This window comes from Merops nubicus, unplaced genomic scaffold, assembly GCF_000691845.1.
Source record: "Merops nubicus isolate BGI_N331 unplaced genomic scaffold, ASM69184v1 scaffold26107, whole genome shotgun sequence".
Classification (NCBI taxonomy): domain Eukaryota; kingdom Metazoa; phylum Chordata; class Aves; order Coraciiformes; family Meropidae; genus Merops; species Merops nubicus.
Genome location: NW_008618718.1, coordinates 49,238 through 67,277, shown reverse-complemented (window position 1 = coordinate 67,277; position 18,040 = coordinate 49,238). Strand labels below are relative to the sequence as shown.

General features: G+C 37.0%; 1 protein-coding gene across 1 annotated transcript in view; it reads right to left on the bottom strand.

Moving 5' to 3' along the window:
• Positions 1-5,781: 5,781 nt before the first annotated feature.
• LOC103776065 (neuron navigator 3-like) overlaps positions 5,782-18,040 on the bottom strand; it is a gene marked incomplete at its 3' end in the record, with an annotated part of 30,693 nt that continues 18,434 nt past the window's right edge. The window contains exons 8-10 of the mRNA XM_008943552.1: positions 10,292-10,333; positions 7,838-7,998; positions 5,782-5,970 (exon numbers count right to left, since the gene is read on the bottom strand). Coding sequence (XP_008941800.1) covers positions 5,782-5,970; positions 7,838-7,998; positions 10,292-10,333 — 392 coding nt within the window. The remainder of the gene's footprint in view (positions 5,971-7,837; positions 7,999-10,291; positions 10,334-18,040) is intronic.

Genomic DNA, 18,040 nt, shown 5'->3' with positions numbered 1-18,040 from the left:
AAAAAAAAAAAAAAAGAGAAAAATAGGATATAATATACATAATAAATATATATATATATAGGATAAAATATATATAATAAAATAGGATAATAATATAGAAAAATGGGCATAATATAAATTTAAAAAAACAAAACAAAACAAAAACTAAACAAAGCAAGAAAACAACAAAAAACCAAAACCAAAACACAAACAACAAACTGGCAACCAATACATCCGTGCGACTTTTATTTAACAGTTGACATGGACACTGTTGTAACCCAGCACTCAGCCATTGGTTCAAAAGGCTCTGAAAGGAAACATTTTTTTCCACTCTGTTTCTCCATCATATACATTCATCCCATCCATGTAAGAATTTTTTTTTTCCTTTTTTAAGACTTAAAATATGAACATACAAATGACATGTCCTTACACTTCTCCTTTGAGTTTGGCTTAGCACTGTTAATGAAGTCTAGGGATTCTAATTGCCGCTAATACTAGAAGCCAGTGTGAGAAATGTAGCAATTAACCAAATATGTGCAAATTGCAGTGTCTCACCTACTGAGCAGGAGGAGATTAAAATTGGAGACAATCTATCATAATTTACACTACCACAGATCTTTCAGCTTCTGGGAGAGTTAGATATATTCACTGCCAAAGCTGAATCAGAATTTCAATCCTACAGCCTACTAAGTCTGCTTACATGGCATAGTTTTCTGTGAAACCAAGTGTCTCTCTCTCTACATACACGTCTCTACAAGCTAGATTTCCAATCTGTTCAAATCAGTCCTGAAATCCTGCAAATCAAGAAGCAAGCCAACACATACAGAAAACACTAGGGAATGCAGAACTTCAGTCTCACTGGACTTGTTCATTGCAATGCAGCAAATCATGAAACATCTCTTCTGAAGCTCATATTCTGATTCTCAGAGAAAGAATATTCAAAGAATAACTTCAAGATTTTCACGTATCTTTTGGTAATAGTACATAAAGATCTTGATTTTTATTTAGTACTCTGCCTGAATCTCTCCAGTGATTAGGCTGAAGAAAACCACTAGCATCAAGGCTTAAGGCAATGCTTGAGAAATCTGACAAATATATTTGATTGAGATAATTACAGAAAGGCAGCTGCTTTGAAAATCCTGCGTAGTGATTTTAAGTAAGGTAAGAAAGCTCTTGTACTCCTCCTTGAATCCAGTAATAGTTGAAGCCATAAACCCGTGAAGCTACGCTTTTCTGGAGGAAATGGGGCTCTGCATTGTATCATCCAAATGAAACATTGTTCTCTGCTTTCAACTGATGTGATACTGATTAGTAACCTTTCATGTTTCTATACTCCACTTATGCATCATCTTCTGAATAACGGCCAAAGCATTTAAACTTTGTCACTGGACGAGAGGGATCAAGCAGAAGAAATTCTGATCAAAAGTCATCCCTAAAGGTCAAACCTAGTAATTTTGTCATACTAATTCCTTTCTTGCCCTTTGCAGATTTTTCTGTAACTTCCATTATCTTGTATAAACAGCCTGTAACTTAAGGAGAGGTGCTAGTTGCAATGTGAGTATGTGAACTTGTAACTTGTATCTGAACTGTGGTACGAACTTGGGCAAACAGTTTAAAATTTGTTTTGCATGGAAAATAGTATTCTTCAATATAATCAAATTTAGGTAGTATTTCCAAGATATTCTGTGATCTTGAATGATAGTAAGTTAGAAATAGGAATAGGAAGCATTAGTAAACTCTTGCTACTTTACACAAGGTAAGAGCAGAGATATTTCAGACTTAGTGACTGATCAGGTGCTGAAAGGATCCTGTGTCACTTTATAATTTGATTTTTATCATCTATCAGTTCCATAACATTCTTCTAAAATTTGACATCAAAGCTTGAATTATAATTTCGGACACCCATTCCTCCCTCCACCCCCCATGCAAACTGATCTATGATCTGAGTTCACAGACAGGGAAATAGTAGTAAAGATTTTTTGACTACCAAAACATCAGTGAGAAACTTTGTTTTTAATGTTAGTCATACCTCTCGTCCAGGCAGTCTGTATGTACATTCTACCAAGCCAAAATAATTCACGACTGTTCTTGGACAGAAATTGCTTGCAACTTGCTGCTTAAGGCCTGAACAAACCTAATATGTGTGTACCTGACCTTTTAGACATGAGCCTGTATAAGTGTTTTTTATGATCAAACAGATGTAGGAGAAGCATTGTTGTGGTAGACATTGTGCATGGATGCAACACACTTTCCAAGACAACATGAGTTTAGCATTGTGGTAGGGCCACCAAATGGTACAAATGCATCAGACTGCATGGGCTCAGTATTCCCAGGCAAGAACTGGTGCTGGCTCTGTGTAGAGGAATCTATGTCATTCCCATGATGTCAGCTGACACTATTCAACTCTTAAAAATATGGAGAGGAGAAAGACTATTCATGAAAGCATGGTGTAACAGCAGACAAGTGGGTTGACCTCCCGTGAAAAAGGGCTACTACAGCATGTAATTGTAGTTAGCTAATAGGTTGCAAAGCAACTGTGGTCTATCAGCAAGGGAATGTCCAGATGCGTTTAACGCTTCCCATATGGATGACTTCTTATTAGTAGAACAACTGAAGCAACAAATTATGCAGCAGATCTCAAAAATGATACCAGAAAACAATAAAATAGAGACAAAAATCAAAAGCAGAATTTAAGCTTGATCTATAATACAGTTATTACTCAATCTAATTAAATAAGATCAATAATTTTTAAAAGAAACACTTCTCTTTGGAAATAACATCTAAATGCTGTAATTTGTAACAAAGTTCAGTAGACATTTAAACTGCAAATTTTATCTCCCTTACCTTGAAGCAATTGTGTTTTTCAAGAAATGTACCCCAGTGACAGGACAAAAACAGTTTGTAAATTGTGCAATTAGAAAAACTAGCTGAAAATAAGCAAAATCACTTAATATTATTAACTACAATAGCATAAGAAACACCCCTGCCTTTAGAGACTCCTTGACCATTACATTCCTTTTAGCTTTCAAAATGCACAGTAGGTGATTTTAAGTTCTAAGCAAGTCACATAAACAGATGAAAATAATGTATTCTAAAATAGCATAAAAGTAATACCAAAGTGGAAAACAAATGTTCCTGCTTTACTGCAGTACAATTTAAAGTGTTCTAAATCTCAAAGTATTGAAAGTTTCATGAACAATGAACAACAGAGGCAGGCAGAACTTTTTTCTAAAACATCAATACTCACCGTAGAGTATAGAGAGGATGTGCTGGAGACAAGTGATAATGAGGACCCGTGTACTTTAAAAAAAGGAAAATAGCGTCAAAGATTGATAAAAGCATAAAACTTCCCCCATGTAGCTCAATAACAAAACCTCTTTTTAAAATGAGAATCAATCTTCCACAAAGAGTAATTATGAGTTATCAGTATAGAAAAGCTATTGATATTTTTTTCCCTGCACTTAAAAAGATTGTTCTATACAGAAAAAGCACTTTGCTGTGTATGAGGCAGGAGAGCAAGTCAGTGAGGTTCCATATTATTACCAGCAAACCAAGCATCACTTTTGTTGTTTTGACAACAAATCACTTGATAAATACACTCTTCAGAGAAACCAGAAATTGAGCTGTTTATACACCTGTCCAAAGCTAAGCAAACTGATTTTAATAAGTGGCTAGGCTTTGCAAAACAGTTCACACTCTTTGGGGTGAACTCCCAGGCTTTGCTCAGCTGGTTTCTGTCCTCAACACAATGCAGACCCGTGTACTTGTAGCCCTTGTGAAGGGGTTACTGCGAGACACAGTGCTGTATGTCCACTAATCATCAGTAGAATTAGTCTCAAGAGCACTGATTGAATGTTGCAAGACTTCAACTCAAAAAATGTGGTTCCTATCCTCTCTTAAAATAGCAAGTGAAGACTACACTGAAATAAAATTGCCCCTTCTACTTCTGATGGCTCTCCTGAGGAAAAGTACACCAACAGAGAATTTTAAAGATGACAATTTCTTTCATTAATTCTTTTTATGTTTGTTTCAAAAGAAATTTGTTTAATATTTATAATGAGCCAGGGTTTGGTAAATAAATTATTTTGCTTTAATAGCTACCTGGCATCCATATGCCAAACTGACAATATAAGAATCCTTGGATTAGACAAATAGACTTTAAACCCAGTTTTGTAACTGGGTAAATATTTACAAAAGAGCGGTACAAAGGTGGCCATTGAAACTCTGCTGCTTTCAAGCTATTTGGGGTTTTCAGTCTTTGCTTTAAATCTCAGCTAAACTCCCATTCTCCTCTCACGGTGGTTCTACCCATTTCCTCACTTCTTCACTATAACCTTCCTCAGAGCTCCTATCTTAAATAAAATATATTTGGCCTTTCAGCAGCATCATTTCATGTTAATCTCTAATGACCGTAAACTGCTGAAAACTGTTTATTATTGCTGCATTGACTTTCATTTACTCAGGTTGATCATGGTTATCCACTCCAGCTGGATATGAAACATGACCAATGAAAAAGCTTTTATCAAACCCACTGGTGACCCATTACTGAAATTCTAGATTTAACACCTCTTTTTCTATGCATAAATTATTTGCCTTTTCTCTATTATTCATCCAGTGTTTCCTTTGATAATTCCTGTTCCTCAGCAAATAGTCTATAGTCATCTCTGTCCTTGAATTATGTGATATGCTTCTGTGCAGTCAGCCATCCTCTCTGTGCTGACAACACACAGCTTGATCTGCCCTGCACCCTACTGCTAGAATCACATACACAGATGTCTGCCTGACATGTCATCTAAAATACCGAAGAAGGACTTGAGAAGTAAAAGTGTTAGTTGTCTGCTGTTCCATCTAGGACTTTTTCCCCCACCTTTTATCTCATAACTATGAACTTTGGGGCTAGGGGAAGACTTTTTTTATTTGATTGTTATAAAAGCCATTTATAATGTAATTTACAATTACATTATATATAACATAATGCATATATATATAATTATAATGTAATTTAGCAGTATGCAAGATGGATGAGATGATGTTCTAGAATGAATCTCCATTTTTTTTTTTTTTGGTTGTTGGTTTGTTTTTTTTTCATTGTTGTTCATTTGTTTGTTTTAAAATTAAAAGGTGTGAGAACTTTGTGCTTATGGGAATTCTGCAAATAATCAGATTTACCAGAAATGTGAGGTAAAAGAAAAGGTGCATTTGATTAGGGATGCTCTGTGGTTTAAAAAAGAACAATAAACAAAACCAAACCAAACGTTATTCCCCAAATTCGAGGTGTTGTACATGACATTAAAGAAACTAGTCCAACAGTAGTGACCTGCATACAGAAAGTAGGGAGGTCAGATTAAACAACAGAGTATAAATACAGAAATCCACACAGTATTTGCTGTAGGAGGCTCTAGGGAAGCAGGGAAATGAAATTAATAGAAAAGAAAGGGGCTGCTAAATAGCACTGGCATTTGGAAAAAAAAAGAAGGACTAAGAAAGCATGAAACCACAGTAGTCAAGGTTTGCTCCGATACCTCAGATTTAGAGGCACAGAAAATAAAATAGTTTTCCAAGAATGGTTTCCATTCCCCCAAAATTTCTTTTGAAGGATTGATACATGACATTGCATATTACTGTGTCAAAGAAACATCCACCACGTTTTAAAGTAAGAAAGTCCTGTGAGTCCAGCTCAACAGAATTTAAAAAAAGCTTCACAAAATTATTTTTTATGTTGCAGAAGAAATATTTTAAAATTTTACATTTTGGGCCTGTTTGGGGAGCTATTCACTGATTGAGATAGTAACTCAGTCTTACCTTCTTCCATGCTGTCCCTGAATGAACCTGAATGACTAATCGCTCGTGGTCTCTCTTCTAAGGATGTAGCACTGCCACACAGTTGGGAGTCATCATACAGATCAAAAGAAGTGTCTTGTGCAGGGATGCTGTTTGAACGCATCATACTGGGTCCAGGAAGGTTAAACTGAGATAGATTGGTTGGACTCACTGCAATACAAAGCTTTATTAATGAAGTAGATTTCCACTAAATGAATTGTGGTTCTGCACAGAACTGTGATGTAGGACTAGCATGGTTAGATGGACTTTATGCTGTTGAGAACATTAAAGGCTTTGATTCCTACATACAAAGCCATCACAAAAAGGTGAAGCAGATGATCCTCAACAAGCTGGAGCCGAATAAGACTAATCCTGTAAACCGCATAGTAGGACTAACACTAGTGTGTGAATACACACCTGTTCAGTTTGACAGCCCAAGACAGAAAACCAACGGGAGAGATTCAAAAGTTAAAAAGGAATAAGAAGTCGTAAGTATTGTTCTATAAGCAGCTCTCCTGATAAATCACTATCTGCATTTTATTGTTATATATATTACCGACTCCTGTTAAGATCAAAATTTATTGGCATATACAAGAAATTTATCCTTTGATTTCCTACAGCACCTACCACTACATTATGTTACAATTCCTGCACAGGCCAGTTGAGTCCCATCACAGTAGACAGGACTAGTCCAATTACTCATGGCTGAAATCTAGAAGAGTGCTAATGAACCTTCTCTAAGTTTCCACAAAGTTTGTTTGCCAGTAAGAAGGGAAGCCCGGTTATGGTTCACCTGGACCACATGAATTCAATTCCTTGAAGAAAAAGCTAATTTCCTATCCAAATTCAGTCTCAGTGTTTGAACTTTTAGTTTAGATCACACAAGATGTGCCTTATGTCAATAAACTACCAGAGCGGCTGTGTTGTGAGAGCAAATTAGTCCACAGGGCTATAATAATGCAAAGAAGTAAAGAACAGTGACAAAATAAATTTTAAAAAAAACTGTTCACATTGTTCTCTGTTGTGAGTACAAGAACAAAGAACAAAAATAAAAAGAAGATAATTGTAAACAGAAAATGACAGAGTGAAAGAAACACTGCTTAAAAAAAGCTGTGTCTAAAACAAGTACATGGAAGAAATCCAGAGCAGTGGCTTACTTAGTCAGGATCCAATTTCATTTTTAAAAGTGGCTTTGTTCAACTAGTTTTCCCATATAAAATGAAACCAAACATTTGTAGGTCTGGTCAAATTTCTTCTGAGCAATTGTAACCTACAGATGCCATAAGCTGTGACAGAGTGATGGAAGTGTGAATGCTTCAAAGTTTGCTGCTAATTTCACAGTAACCATTAAAACACAAAAGCTTATAGAGAACCTAGGTATGCATCCAGCATGGGTTTTCTATTAAGCATTAAAGACAAAAAAAAAAATTAACAACATTAAATTTGTCTTGGATTAACTTGAAACAAGATCCAGATGAACCAAATCTAAATCTTGGCCTGTAATCAAATAAATCTGGAATGTGACTCAAATCCCAAAATATTATACTGCATTCAAGGCTGGGATTCCCCAAATCAAAATTCTATTTGGATTTGGCCCAGTTATTGAAGGTCTAGGCATTGAAATGCACTGGAAAGGCCTATGTCAAGGCAAACCTGTATATAGAATAAACCCAATGTTTAGTGTCTGGATTGGCATTCACTAAAATCACTGGAAAGAATTCTACTGACTGTGAATCCTAAAAAATGAGTAGCTTGGAATTAGAATCTAATTTCCAGCTTTGCCTCAGATTTTCTTCTCCATGGACAGGTCACAGAGAATTTATGCTTTCTTTTTTTTTTCTTTCTGTATGCAAAATGTGAGATACACTGGCCTACTCCATCAAAAACACTATGGGTTTCCCTTCATTAGTGAGGTACCACAATATGGTGATGGACCTGTTAAAATAAAATACCTAGTTTGGCAAACTAAGAAATATGAATAGTTGAATTTTATGATTCAGCTAAAGGGTGTGAGAAAGTGAAGGGAAATGGCATTTACCAAGGTTGGAAAAGTGGTATTTTCCAGTTGCAGATGAAGACATAGCTGAAGGAGAAACAAGTGGGGACTGGCTGCCAGTGTCTTGCAGGCCTCCAGTTGAATGGGAGCGTAGCCATTCCTTGCCTTCCTCCTGACTGGTCTGCCGGGACGATGGAGTATATCTGAAAAACCACAGCTGACATGCTCAAAACAATGACAAGGTGATGGTTTAGAAAGAAAAAGGTGACACATAAATACCCTTCACCAGTTAGAACAAAATCATTGGAAAACATCAAGTCTAGTCCAGTGATTATCGCAAGGGATTTTAACAAGGTAAAATTTACCATCTTATTACAACAGAAAAAGTACAAGATTGAAATCCCTTTCATCCCCCTCCCCAAAACAGCATTCCCTTCCTTTGAAGAGTTAATCATAGAAGGTAAATCACAGAAGACAGACAACTGAGCTGACAGATAAGGATTTCAAAGCTATAGGAATTGTACAGCTTGATGGAAAAGCTTGGAAGTTGTATGGCTAGGATGGGGAATGGACAGACAAGAAGCCAAGAAATGTGAGTAGCTGCTTACAAAATGACATCTGCCACAGATCATGTGGGCAATTGGTTAGATGACAGGAGTGAAACAGATCAACAATTCTGAAAAAGGAATTTTCATTGGTAATGACAGTTACTCATGGTCACACGTGTGGTCTGCCACCCTGAAAGCTGTTTGGCATTGTGTCCTGACCAAGACTGGGGGGAGGGAAAGGGACAGGAAAAAATCCACAATTAGCAGAAACAAGTTGTCTGGAAGGAAGAAGTCTGGCGATCAAATAATTCATCAACTGCTTCTTATGGCAAACCAATAAAACAAAGTGCAACTAGACACATGGTCTGAGAGGGAGAACTGGTAACTCACTGACCCAACCTCTTTTGACTGGGTTGGAAGAAGGGCAATTTTGGCAATCGTTAAACAGTAAAATGTGCAGGCAATGTGGGTCTTAATCAAGAGATTGTTTTTAGCAAAGTCTGCACTAGCCTGCTTCACTCAGCATAATCTTCTGCTGAGAAATTAGCACCTTCTTCACCATTGTTATGAGCCATCAGTGTGTCTCTAAACAGCAGAGTAGAAAGAGCTTTTGATATTCTGGCTGCAGGCTTATGAGGCACCAGTACTTCTGCTTAGAAGGCAGATTAAATGAACATATAAATTCTCATGTTGTGCTTCGGGTTTTGTACAATATTTTACAGCATTAAAACATCTTGTCCTGATTAAATATTCACTTCTTTTCTCCTTTCAAAAAGACAGTTATGATCCTTGTGTATAGATGTGGCAGAGCAGAGTTACCCAGTGGTTATCCGATCAGGAAGATGGCAAAATGAGAATTCAGGATCTGGGTCTTGGACTGGGATCTCTGCACATTAAATCAAACTGATGGTGTTTCTGGGATAACTGATCAGGCTTATATGCCTATAAGCTGTTTGCCCACTCCATTTCACTTTCAGCTTTCAGCCATCATTACATTTATACAGCTACAAAAGTCAACCATCCCATTGTACCTTGACAGCATGTCCTTTATGCTTCTTTCATGTCTTCCACCTTTTCCATTCTCTCCAAATCAAAAATGATTGTTTTGGGGTAATGTGAAAACTGATGACATTCTTAATAAGGGACAGTTAGTGCAGAAAAACAGAAGGTGCTTTCTAGTGACAACACTTTAGCACTATCTTAAAATTTCATAAAATATTATTTATCAATAACTCAAGAGATTTAACTGTGTCATTTCGGTGACTGAAAGGCTGCAGAGTGTCTGTGTGAATGCACATATATCCTTGCTTGCCAAATCTCCTTCCTGGATTAGGAAGTTTCATGCCTGATGAGATCAGAAGAGTTACCTAATGATCCACTCTTTCAAGCATGGAGTGCAGAAAAGGGTGGATGACTTCTGTTTTCTGTGATGAAGACAGCTCTAATTAGTGGGAAATGAGTAGCAAAGTTGGACTCTGAGCATTGCTGGATAGGGACCAAGAGGATTAGCTGGAGCAGGGCTCATTTTATATCCTGGATACGAAAATGAGCATTTTTTAGCCCTACCCTTTACTAGATCTTCAATTCAAATTGCATGAATGTTTGCATTTAGAGTTCAAGGTCAGATCCACCTCTAAAACCTTGTTTTTCAAGTATCTTGTTCTGGCTCTTTCAGTTCTCCAGGATGCAATGCCTTTTAAGATCCATCGCATAAGGAAACTATCCTTAACAGTATTCACTTTGGATGCTGCATCTTGTAAGGAAATTTATTCACTAGGCAGACTCGGAAAGAAAAATGCCATTGTTAAAATCTACATTTTCTGGTTTGAATCTAAATACCAAAAACTCTGTTATAAACAGGATCAACAAAAGAAGAAAAGGAAAGACAGTGTAGAAAAGGTTACAGGAAAAGAGAGAAGCAGCAGTCATGCTCAAAAAAAATATATACCTTAATCCCTTTTTGGGTAGTGTATTTCTGTCAAGCTGCATGCTGTTAAAACAAAAAAAATCCCTAAGGACATACAGTAAACAGGACTGTTCAGAATTACAAATTTTAAAGCTCTAGATTTGTGTGCATAACCAAAGGTTATTTAATGCTTTTTAATATATCTTTCATGATAAATCCCTGACTCATTGAAAGGGACAATAGGGCATGGACTGCTGCACATTCATTTTTCATCTAGACATGCTCTGGGCTGGGTCAATAGTAATTTGGAGGGAGTCCAAGCCAGAAAGAACTCCTTCCTTAGCATTTCTAAACTTCCTACAGCTTTACCCTGCATTCCGTGCAAGAATCGTATGGTCACAGTATGAATCTTTATTTTTCACAGTTGCCTATGACATGCCAATAGAATTATGAAAGAAATGAAGGTTGTGGCACCTGCTAAGAGACAGCATGGCCTTGCTAGAAGTTAAATGACAGCTCTGCACGTAAATACATGCTAAATGTACAGACCCTTGGCTTTCTGTTATTGTATGGCTCACAAAGTAAGGCGTTGTTTGGGACAATGAAGAGTGGCATCAGAGAAACATTGTTCCATATTCGTGTACACACAGTGGCAGAGTGGCTGATTACCAGAAACCTATGGCTGCAGTTTTCCTAATTCCCTAATTCCTCCATCACTGGAAGGGCACACACTAGCCTTCCTTCACATAAGTATCATTTTGGCATTTCTTGATAAAGACTTGGTTGACTGGTCCCTGACTAGTGGTGGGTTGAATTTGAACTATTTATCATCAAGTCCAATGTTAAATTATAAAGTTAAATGTTATCATAAATTTAAATGTTGCACTGTTTTTGTCCCTCAGGAACAAGATTTAGTGGCACTATGTGGATTAAATTGTAAAACGGCTTTAGAATGTTTCTGTATTACATATAATAAACACACCCCTGAGAGCAAAAGTCACTTAGGGCCCCTCCTACCTGAGAAAACTCTCACACCATTATTACAGGTCACTGTCTATTGTGCTAGGGGTGCTGGGTGTCCTACAGTTATGTAACCTTGATGCAAGCAGGTAAAGGCACAGTTGGAATTAACAATCCATTACCATTAAGGCCCAGTCTAATGGAAGTAAACCACTTTTACCATCAAGAAGTTTTATAGGTGCTTCTACTAGCTTAATCAGGGCCTTGTTCTGCATACGGAGAAAGCAAACAGCAGGAGAAACGTAGCAAGAGTTCAGCTATCATGGTCCATGTGAGAGTAGTCCTCTACCAGATAAAGGACTATATTTTCAGCATTTTGCTCCCAAGATATCTAAAAGGACCCAGAATGGCTGGTAAAAAGATAATATAAATTTGAATGTGGGATCCACAGATTTTTTAACTCCTTACAGAGAACGGGGCCTTGATGTTCCTTTATGTACCTTTATGCACCTCTAAATTTCAAAACAAATAAACATGACCATAATAAAAACACCAGTTTCCTCTGCAAATACTTCAAATATCCTAATAAATTTTCTAATTTTTTTCTAATATTACTTAACTTGAAATTCTATGTATTTCAAAATAATACATACCATGTTATCTAAAAATAAAAGAACCAATCAATGCTCCTTTAAAGCAATCCACAAGCCAAAAGTTATCAGTCAGTCAGATAAATAGGCTAACAGTGACCATGGGATTTTGCTAAACAACTTTTAAATTCAGATACTTAAATGAAATAGAGGTGAATATTTCTCAAGATGAGCATGGAGTTATTGCAACTGCATAAAAGTGAATGTAGCAAACATTCATCCTATGTTTTCAAAATACTAAACCTTGAAAGATGCTCCTAGATTTCAGATAATTGCATGAAACCACAAATAAATGGTTTTATTAATAAACCATTAATAGTTCCACATAACTATTAATTCAGACTTATAACTGCCCATATCTTTTTAGTATCTGAAAGCATTCCTCCAAACAAAAGCTGTGTATATTACTTCTACATAAAGCAGACTTTTGGGAAATAAAACTGACCTGACCGCAGTGCTGAAAAGATCTCTAAAGAGGATATGAACACAAGTCAGCCCTTTCCTGAAAGGAGCAATGCATACATGGAAATGTGTCTCTTTGGCTCAAAGCAAATACTAATATAAAGTGTGGATGAGGGTATCGTAGTATTCCTGATAATTTTTTGCCATGTCTGCTGCAGAAATCAGCCTTGCAGGAAGATGTATGCAGATGTAGGCTGAAGTTATCAAACCCACTGATGTCACTGTTCCCTTTTGTTTATTTTAGACTGCTGAAACTGTCTGCACGTTCTTGGGGGGCTGGGGAGAAATTATGGGAAGCCGTGCAGCTCTCAGTTTCCCACCTGCACTTGGTGTTGATGTTAACATGGGAAATGGCCATAATGCAATATCCTTGGGCTATATCTAACTGTTGCAGAGCTGTTAGGGAATAAAACTAATTACGGCAAGCTAAGAAACACCTAGGGAGGGCAAGGACAGGCTGGACCAAGCAGATATGAGTCTTAAAAGTGAGTTTCTACAAATGGCTGAGCACACAAGAAAATGTGATACATGATGCACTGTTTCACACCTTAAAACCATAACCATCAACTATGATGATAATCTAAAACAATTGAACACCTTGAAGAGCTTAAGTGGATTTCAATGCACTTTCACAGCCCTCAAAACTAAACATTGTTTTAAAGTAAACCAGAGCAAGCCAGTTATGTAACTAGAAATAATTTCCACTCTGCTAAGCTTAAAATACAGCCATTATTGCTGATGAGACCACTGTTAATTCCTACATTTCTGCATTTTTTTATTCATCCCATGCTCTGTCACTCAGACCAAGCCACAAATTTGCTATGCCCATCAGCATTTAAAGGTTTAAAAGAACTGTTGGTAATGTGCCCACCTGGAAATTTTATCAATTATAGCAGCCATATTTCAACAATTAACCCCAGTAGATGGCTTTATTTTAAAGTATCTGTACCATTTATTTTCATCCCTCTAAACTGATGTAAGATAACATGCAAGTTTTCTCCCACATCGGGAGTTACACTGCTATGACAACAAAAGTAGACTTGTTTAACCAAATATTGCTAGTGCAAAAACCAGCATCTCCTAAGGGAGCTGTAAATTTTGCTGAAAAAGCAAGTATTTTCCTAGTATTTACTGAACATTCTTGATAATTCTTGTTATTAGAATGCAAAAGAATTTCATTGAGTGCCACAAAATTTGGCGGAAGTAAACTTTGACACTGTATCAATACAGCAATTGTAAGGGAAAACTAAGCTTATGCCATAGCATTGCTTGGGTGGTAGCCTGAAAACTGGATGTAGGTGATGTCTCATCATCCCTGGAGGGATGTGTGGGCAAATGTAGCAGAGACCTTGCAGATTTGCTGTCTCCACAGCAGGTGACTGCTTTTTTTTGGAGGCAGTTAATAGCTACTCTCCTTAGCAGGAAACACAGATGTACCCTGAAATTTTTGGTTTATTTTCTGAGTTTTTTCCAATTGCACCAAATCTTTGCCTAAAGCCTGATATCCCAAATTCTTCAAGTTAAAGCCTTAACATGAAAAAGTAGAATGGGGCAACTAATTTCTAAGACTTACAAATGATACTTTCATTTGCAAAATCCTCGGAAAATTCTTTGTCCCAGAAATGGCACTACAACCTCTTACACACCATCTCCTTACCACAATTAACCTCATCATTTGCCATTTTGGATCTCTGCAAATATATCATGCCCTGCTATATACCTTCAGGCAAATAAACTATTGATCACTACTCTGGAACTCTCTACTAACTGGTCATTATTTCCCTCATTTGCTTATGACAATAGTATTTGAAATAGCACCTAAAGCTTTACTAAGTTCTGGATTTTTTATTGTAGCTGCCAGTTCCTTTCCCCTACTCACAAAGCTTGTTTTGTTGCAAATGAATTAAACTAATCTTACTTAAAAGGCTGTGAATGAGCGATCCCATGTTATCTGGTACTTAATTCATTTTGTTTCATATCCTCTGTATCTTTCCAGGAGCCAAGACAAGGTGGCTTCACCCATAAACCCCTCTCTCTCCAACCCAGCCCTCCTCACTCCTGCCTCAGCACAGACCCTTTGAAACCTCTTCTTCAGTCCTGATGACTGCAGGGTTACTTGACACTGCTTGAAGCAAGATGACAAAAGTTCATCAGAACCAGTAAACTTGAGTAATCTAACTTTTCATTCCTTCTTAGCATACTTGTTATTAGTGATGTTTAGCTACCAAATTGCAGTTAATGATTCAATGAAGCAAAACCATATTTATATCTGTTATTAGCTCTCCTCTTTTAGCTTTCCCTAGGCTTTCTCTGCATAGACTTTATTTCACTTGCTAGTCATAACTCATTTTGTGCTTCAGTTTTTCAGACTTTTCTCTGCATTGTATTACTATAGACTGCTCATTCAGTCTTTTGGATGCTCTAGAGTGGCTGAAGAAAAAGGATAAGCCTTTTAGCAGATAATTTCTTGTGTCATGCCAGGCTAAAACTAGTATTGCCAGAAGCATCTCAAACATAATCTGAGTTCACAAAGGAAAAAAGAGCATATTCTGTTGCCAAACGTATCTGTCTCTAACATTGCAAACCACTGTTTTTGTTGTGAAAAAATATTTTGCTACATGTAGGTTTTACTGTATAAAACAGTTTTGAAATAACACAGCACTTTCAGACCTTTCAGAAAAATCAAACTACAAAACCCTCTTGGGGCTATAATTCAAGAAATGACACCATTTTCTCTAGGTACATATATTTGTTTTGAGGCCAGATCAATATGATAAATGGCTCTCTCTGGATTCAATCATACTATCCCCATATGGACAAATCTGAAACTTAAAAATATTGCCAAAGGCAAAGTATTTGGAAACACTGAAATTAAGTCACTGAACAAATACATGAAGTATTAGTAGCAGGGGTTGCTCAAGAGCCTATGCCAAACCATTAACATTTTAAATGTGATGTTTAACATCCTCTGTATAAATATGATCTTTGGCACAAATTGATATTCTTCCACATAATTCTATTGACCTTACCATATGTAGCACTAAAAATTAATGAAGGTTTTTATAAACTTATTATTAATAACTATTTTTCTAAGAAATATAATAATATTCAGTTCATGGCACATGACTCAAATTACTATTTAAAAAATAAAGGCACAGGGCAAATTACAAATTACTACTATATCAGTGTATTTTTAACTATTGTTAGCATGCATTATATTGGTAGACACATAGATTTTATAGTGTTGTAATTATATTAGTAAAAGCTGGGATTTTAGCCTGCATGGTAAAACTTATAAATGTAACATAAGAGAAGGAAATGTGCAGAGAGTTTTCATCTCTATCTGGCAAAGAGTTGTTTAGGATTTGTTTGTGGTTGGTTTGGTTTTTTTTAAATGCTGATTCACTGAAAGTGAACTCTTTCCATGGAAAGGATTGGTATTGCAAGGTCTCTGGGTTTATATAAAGGGAAAAAAAAATCTTAACAGTTTATGTAAAAGATTTTTTTTTTCCTTTAAATTATTTTGTTTTTAAACTATTAAGTTTAACATTAAATAATTTAAAAATCATTTCTAACCCAGTGTAATTTTGTTTTATTCGGTCAAAGGATAATGATATATTTAATATTGATTTTTTTTTTCAGTCCCCATATGAGATAAGAGTGTCACTGTGAAAGCTTGAAAATTTTCACAGGAAGTGCAAATTACTTATTGCCTAGCAAAGATTATTTTTTCTCTCTTGCAAAGGTCAAATAAAGAATTTCACAGAAGGAAAAAAAGAAGCTCTTTTTGGTACAACTGTGCTAGTGTTGTTGTTCCTCTTATAATATAAATTAAATGGTAAAACATCTACATATCAAAAAAGTCTTTAACAGAGAGTTTCACTGCCAGTGAAACTGCGTTGTAGTAAGTATCTGTGCAATGACTGCATGTAAGAAGCATCATGTTTGGACTGAGTATTTTAAAGCAAGACTGGTCAGCTAAAGGCATGGACCCACCAGCTCTGCCAGTGTTCTGAGCTAATGGGAAGAAAACTGGCGGGGTCCCACTGCTGGAGAAGACTTGTTAGCAAGTGGGTGATGATACAACTTTGGGACTGCCAATAGCTGGGACAGCAGGTAGATCCAGCATTCAGGAATCATTAAGTGGCCCTTTAGATTTGCCTTTAATTAGACAATTTTCCCATTTTCTCAGGTTGTTGTCCAGAACAAGGGAACAAAAAACAATTTCTCAAGATAGAAAAAGTGCTTGTAAAACCTTAAAAGGCAGTTGATTCCACAACCAATGCCTTTCAGCTTTCTTTTCTTCCTTCCTTTTTTTTTTTTTCGTTTTTACATAAGGGACTAAGATGCTAATTAAACAGCGTCCCCTTTGGAAAACTGGTCAAAGTTTTACTTTTTGGCTCCTGTCCTTTTGCCTCTGCCTGTTTTTGTGTCACTGTATCTATAGGCAAGCTCACCTTTCCGAAAGAGTAGATCGGACGCTTCCAGTCCTCATGAGCAGGCTCTGAACCTCCTGAGTGCTTGTTGTCAGTCCAGAGAGAGAGCCATGATGGCTAAGAGGAAGGTCAATAGACTCGGAACTGGTGTGAAGGCTAGTCATGGACTGGTAACTTGGTGTGTCCTTACTGCCCGCTGAAGAGCTGCTCAGGTTTGCAGCCCACACAAGACCACCTGATGTGAAAGAGTGCACTGAGGCGGGACTGGAAGCCAAGGAGTGACTTAAGCTTACAACATCTGCATTTAAGTCCGAAGGTTTACTGAAGAGGGGGCTGCTGCTACCACTTTGCCCACCTGCACTGCCCATGCTGCCTGTGCCCGAGGATGGCGATTCCAGGCTGCCTTGCCGTGCCAATGTGGTACTAGGGCTGGGCATTGCCGATGTGGGTTTCACACCTTCAGTACTGGGTGCAGAGGCAGCTTTACCACTTGCCTTGGCACCAAACAACCTAAATGTAAAACAAATAGCTTTAGAGAAACTGAGAGCCACATTAAACATTCATGGCGTAACATCCTAAGAGCCAAACTACACATTTTTAATTGCTGCTACCAAAACCATGCCTACCTAGTCGATCAATCGCATTGCAAAATTAAATTCACTTAACCATATCGCGATAGTCAGGATTTGTTTCATTAGCAACAGCTCTCATTCACTCCTGTTCAGATGTGCTCTTTGCACAAACAGACCCTCCCAGAGAGAGTTAAAATAATCACATTTTTTGTCTTAGTAGTGCATAAACAGATTACACTTTCACCCAGATTCATTTAATTAAGCATTCCCATGACTTATGTCATTAGCTTTTAAACCCCCCCCCCCCCTATTAGCTAAAATGATCACAACGAACACTTGCAAAATCCTTCATAGTTTAAGAAACATCTAAGCATTTGCATAAAATTTCCCTCATGTTCTTTTGCACACATGGTTGTGTGGTCATTGGTCATGTAGTAACCATTCAGACAGAATAAACTGCACCAAAGCTAAGTGGGCTTGGTTTGTCTCCAAGGACACTCATGGTAAAGGTGTATATTCACATAATTGCTTCCAGCAGTTCTAGGGAGAAAATTCTACAGTGATGATGAAAAAATAAACCCCAAGTCCCCTAAAACTGTTGAAATAAAAGGTCATGTGATGAGTTAATGTCTTAGTGGGAACATTTTAAGCTGCAGTTAGGGTGCAGCTCATGAATTAATAAGAAATAAACGCAAAACTTATTGTGATGTA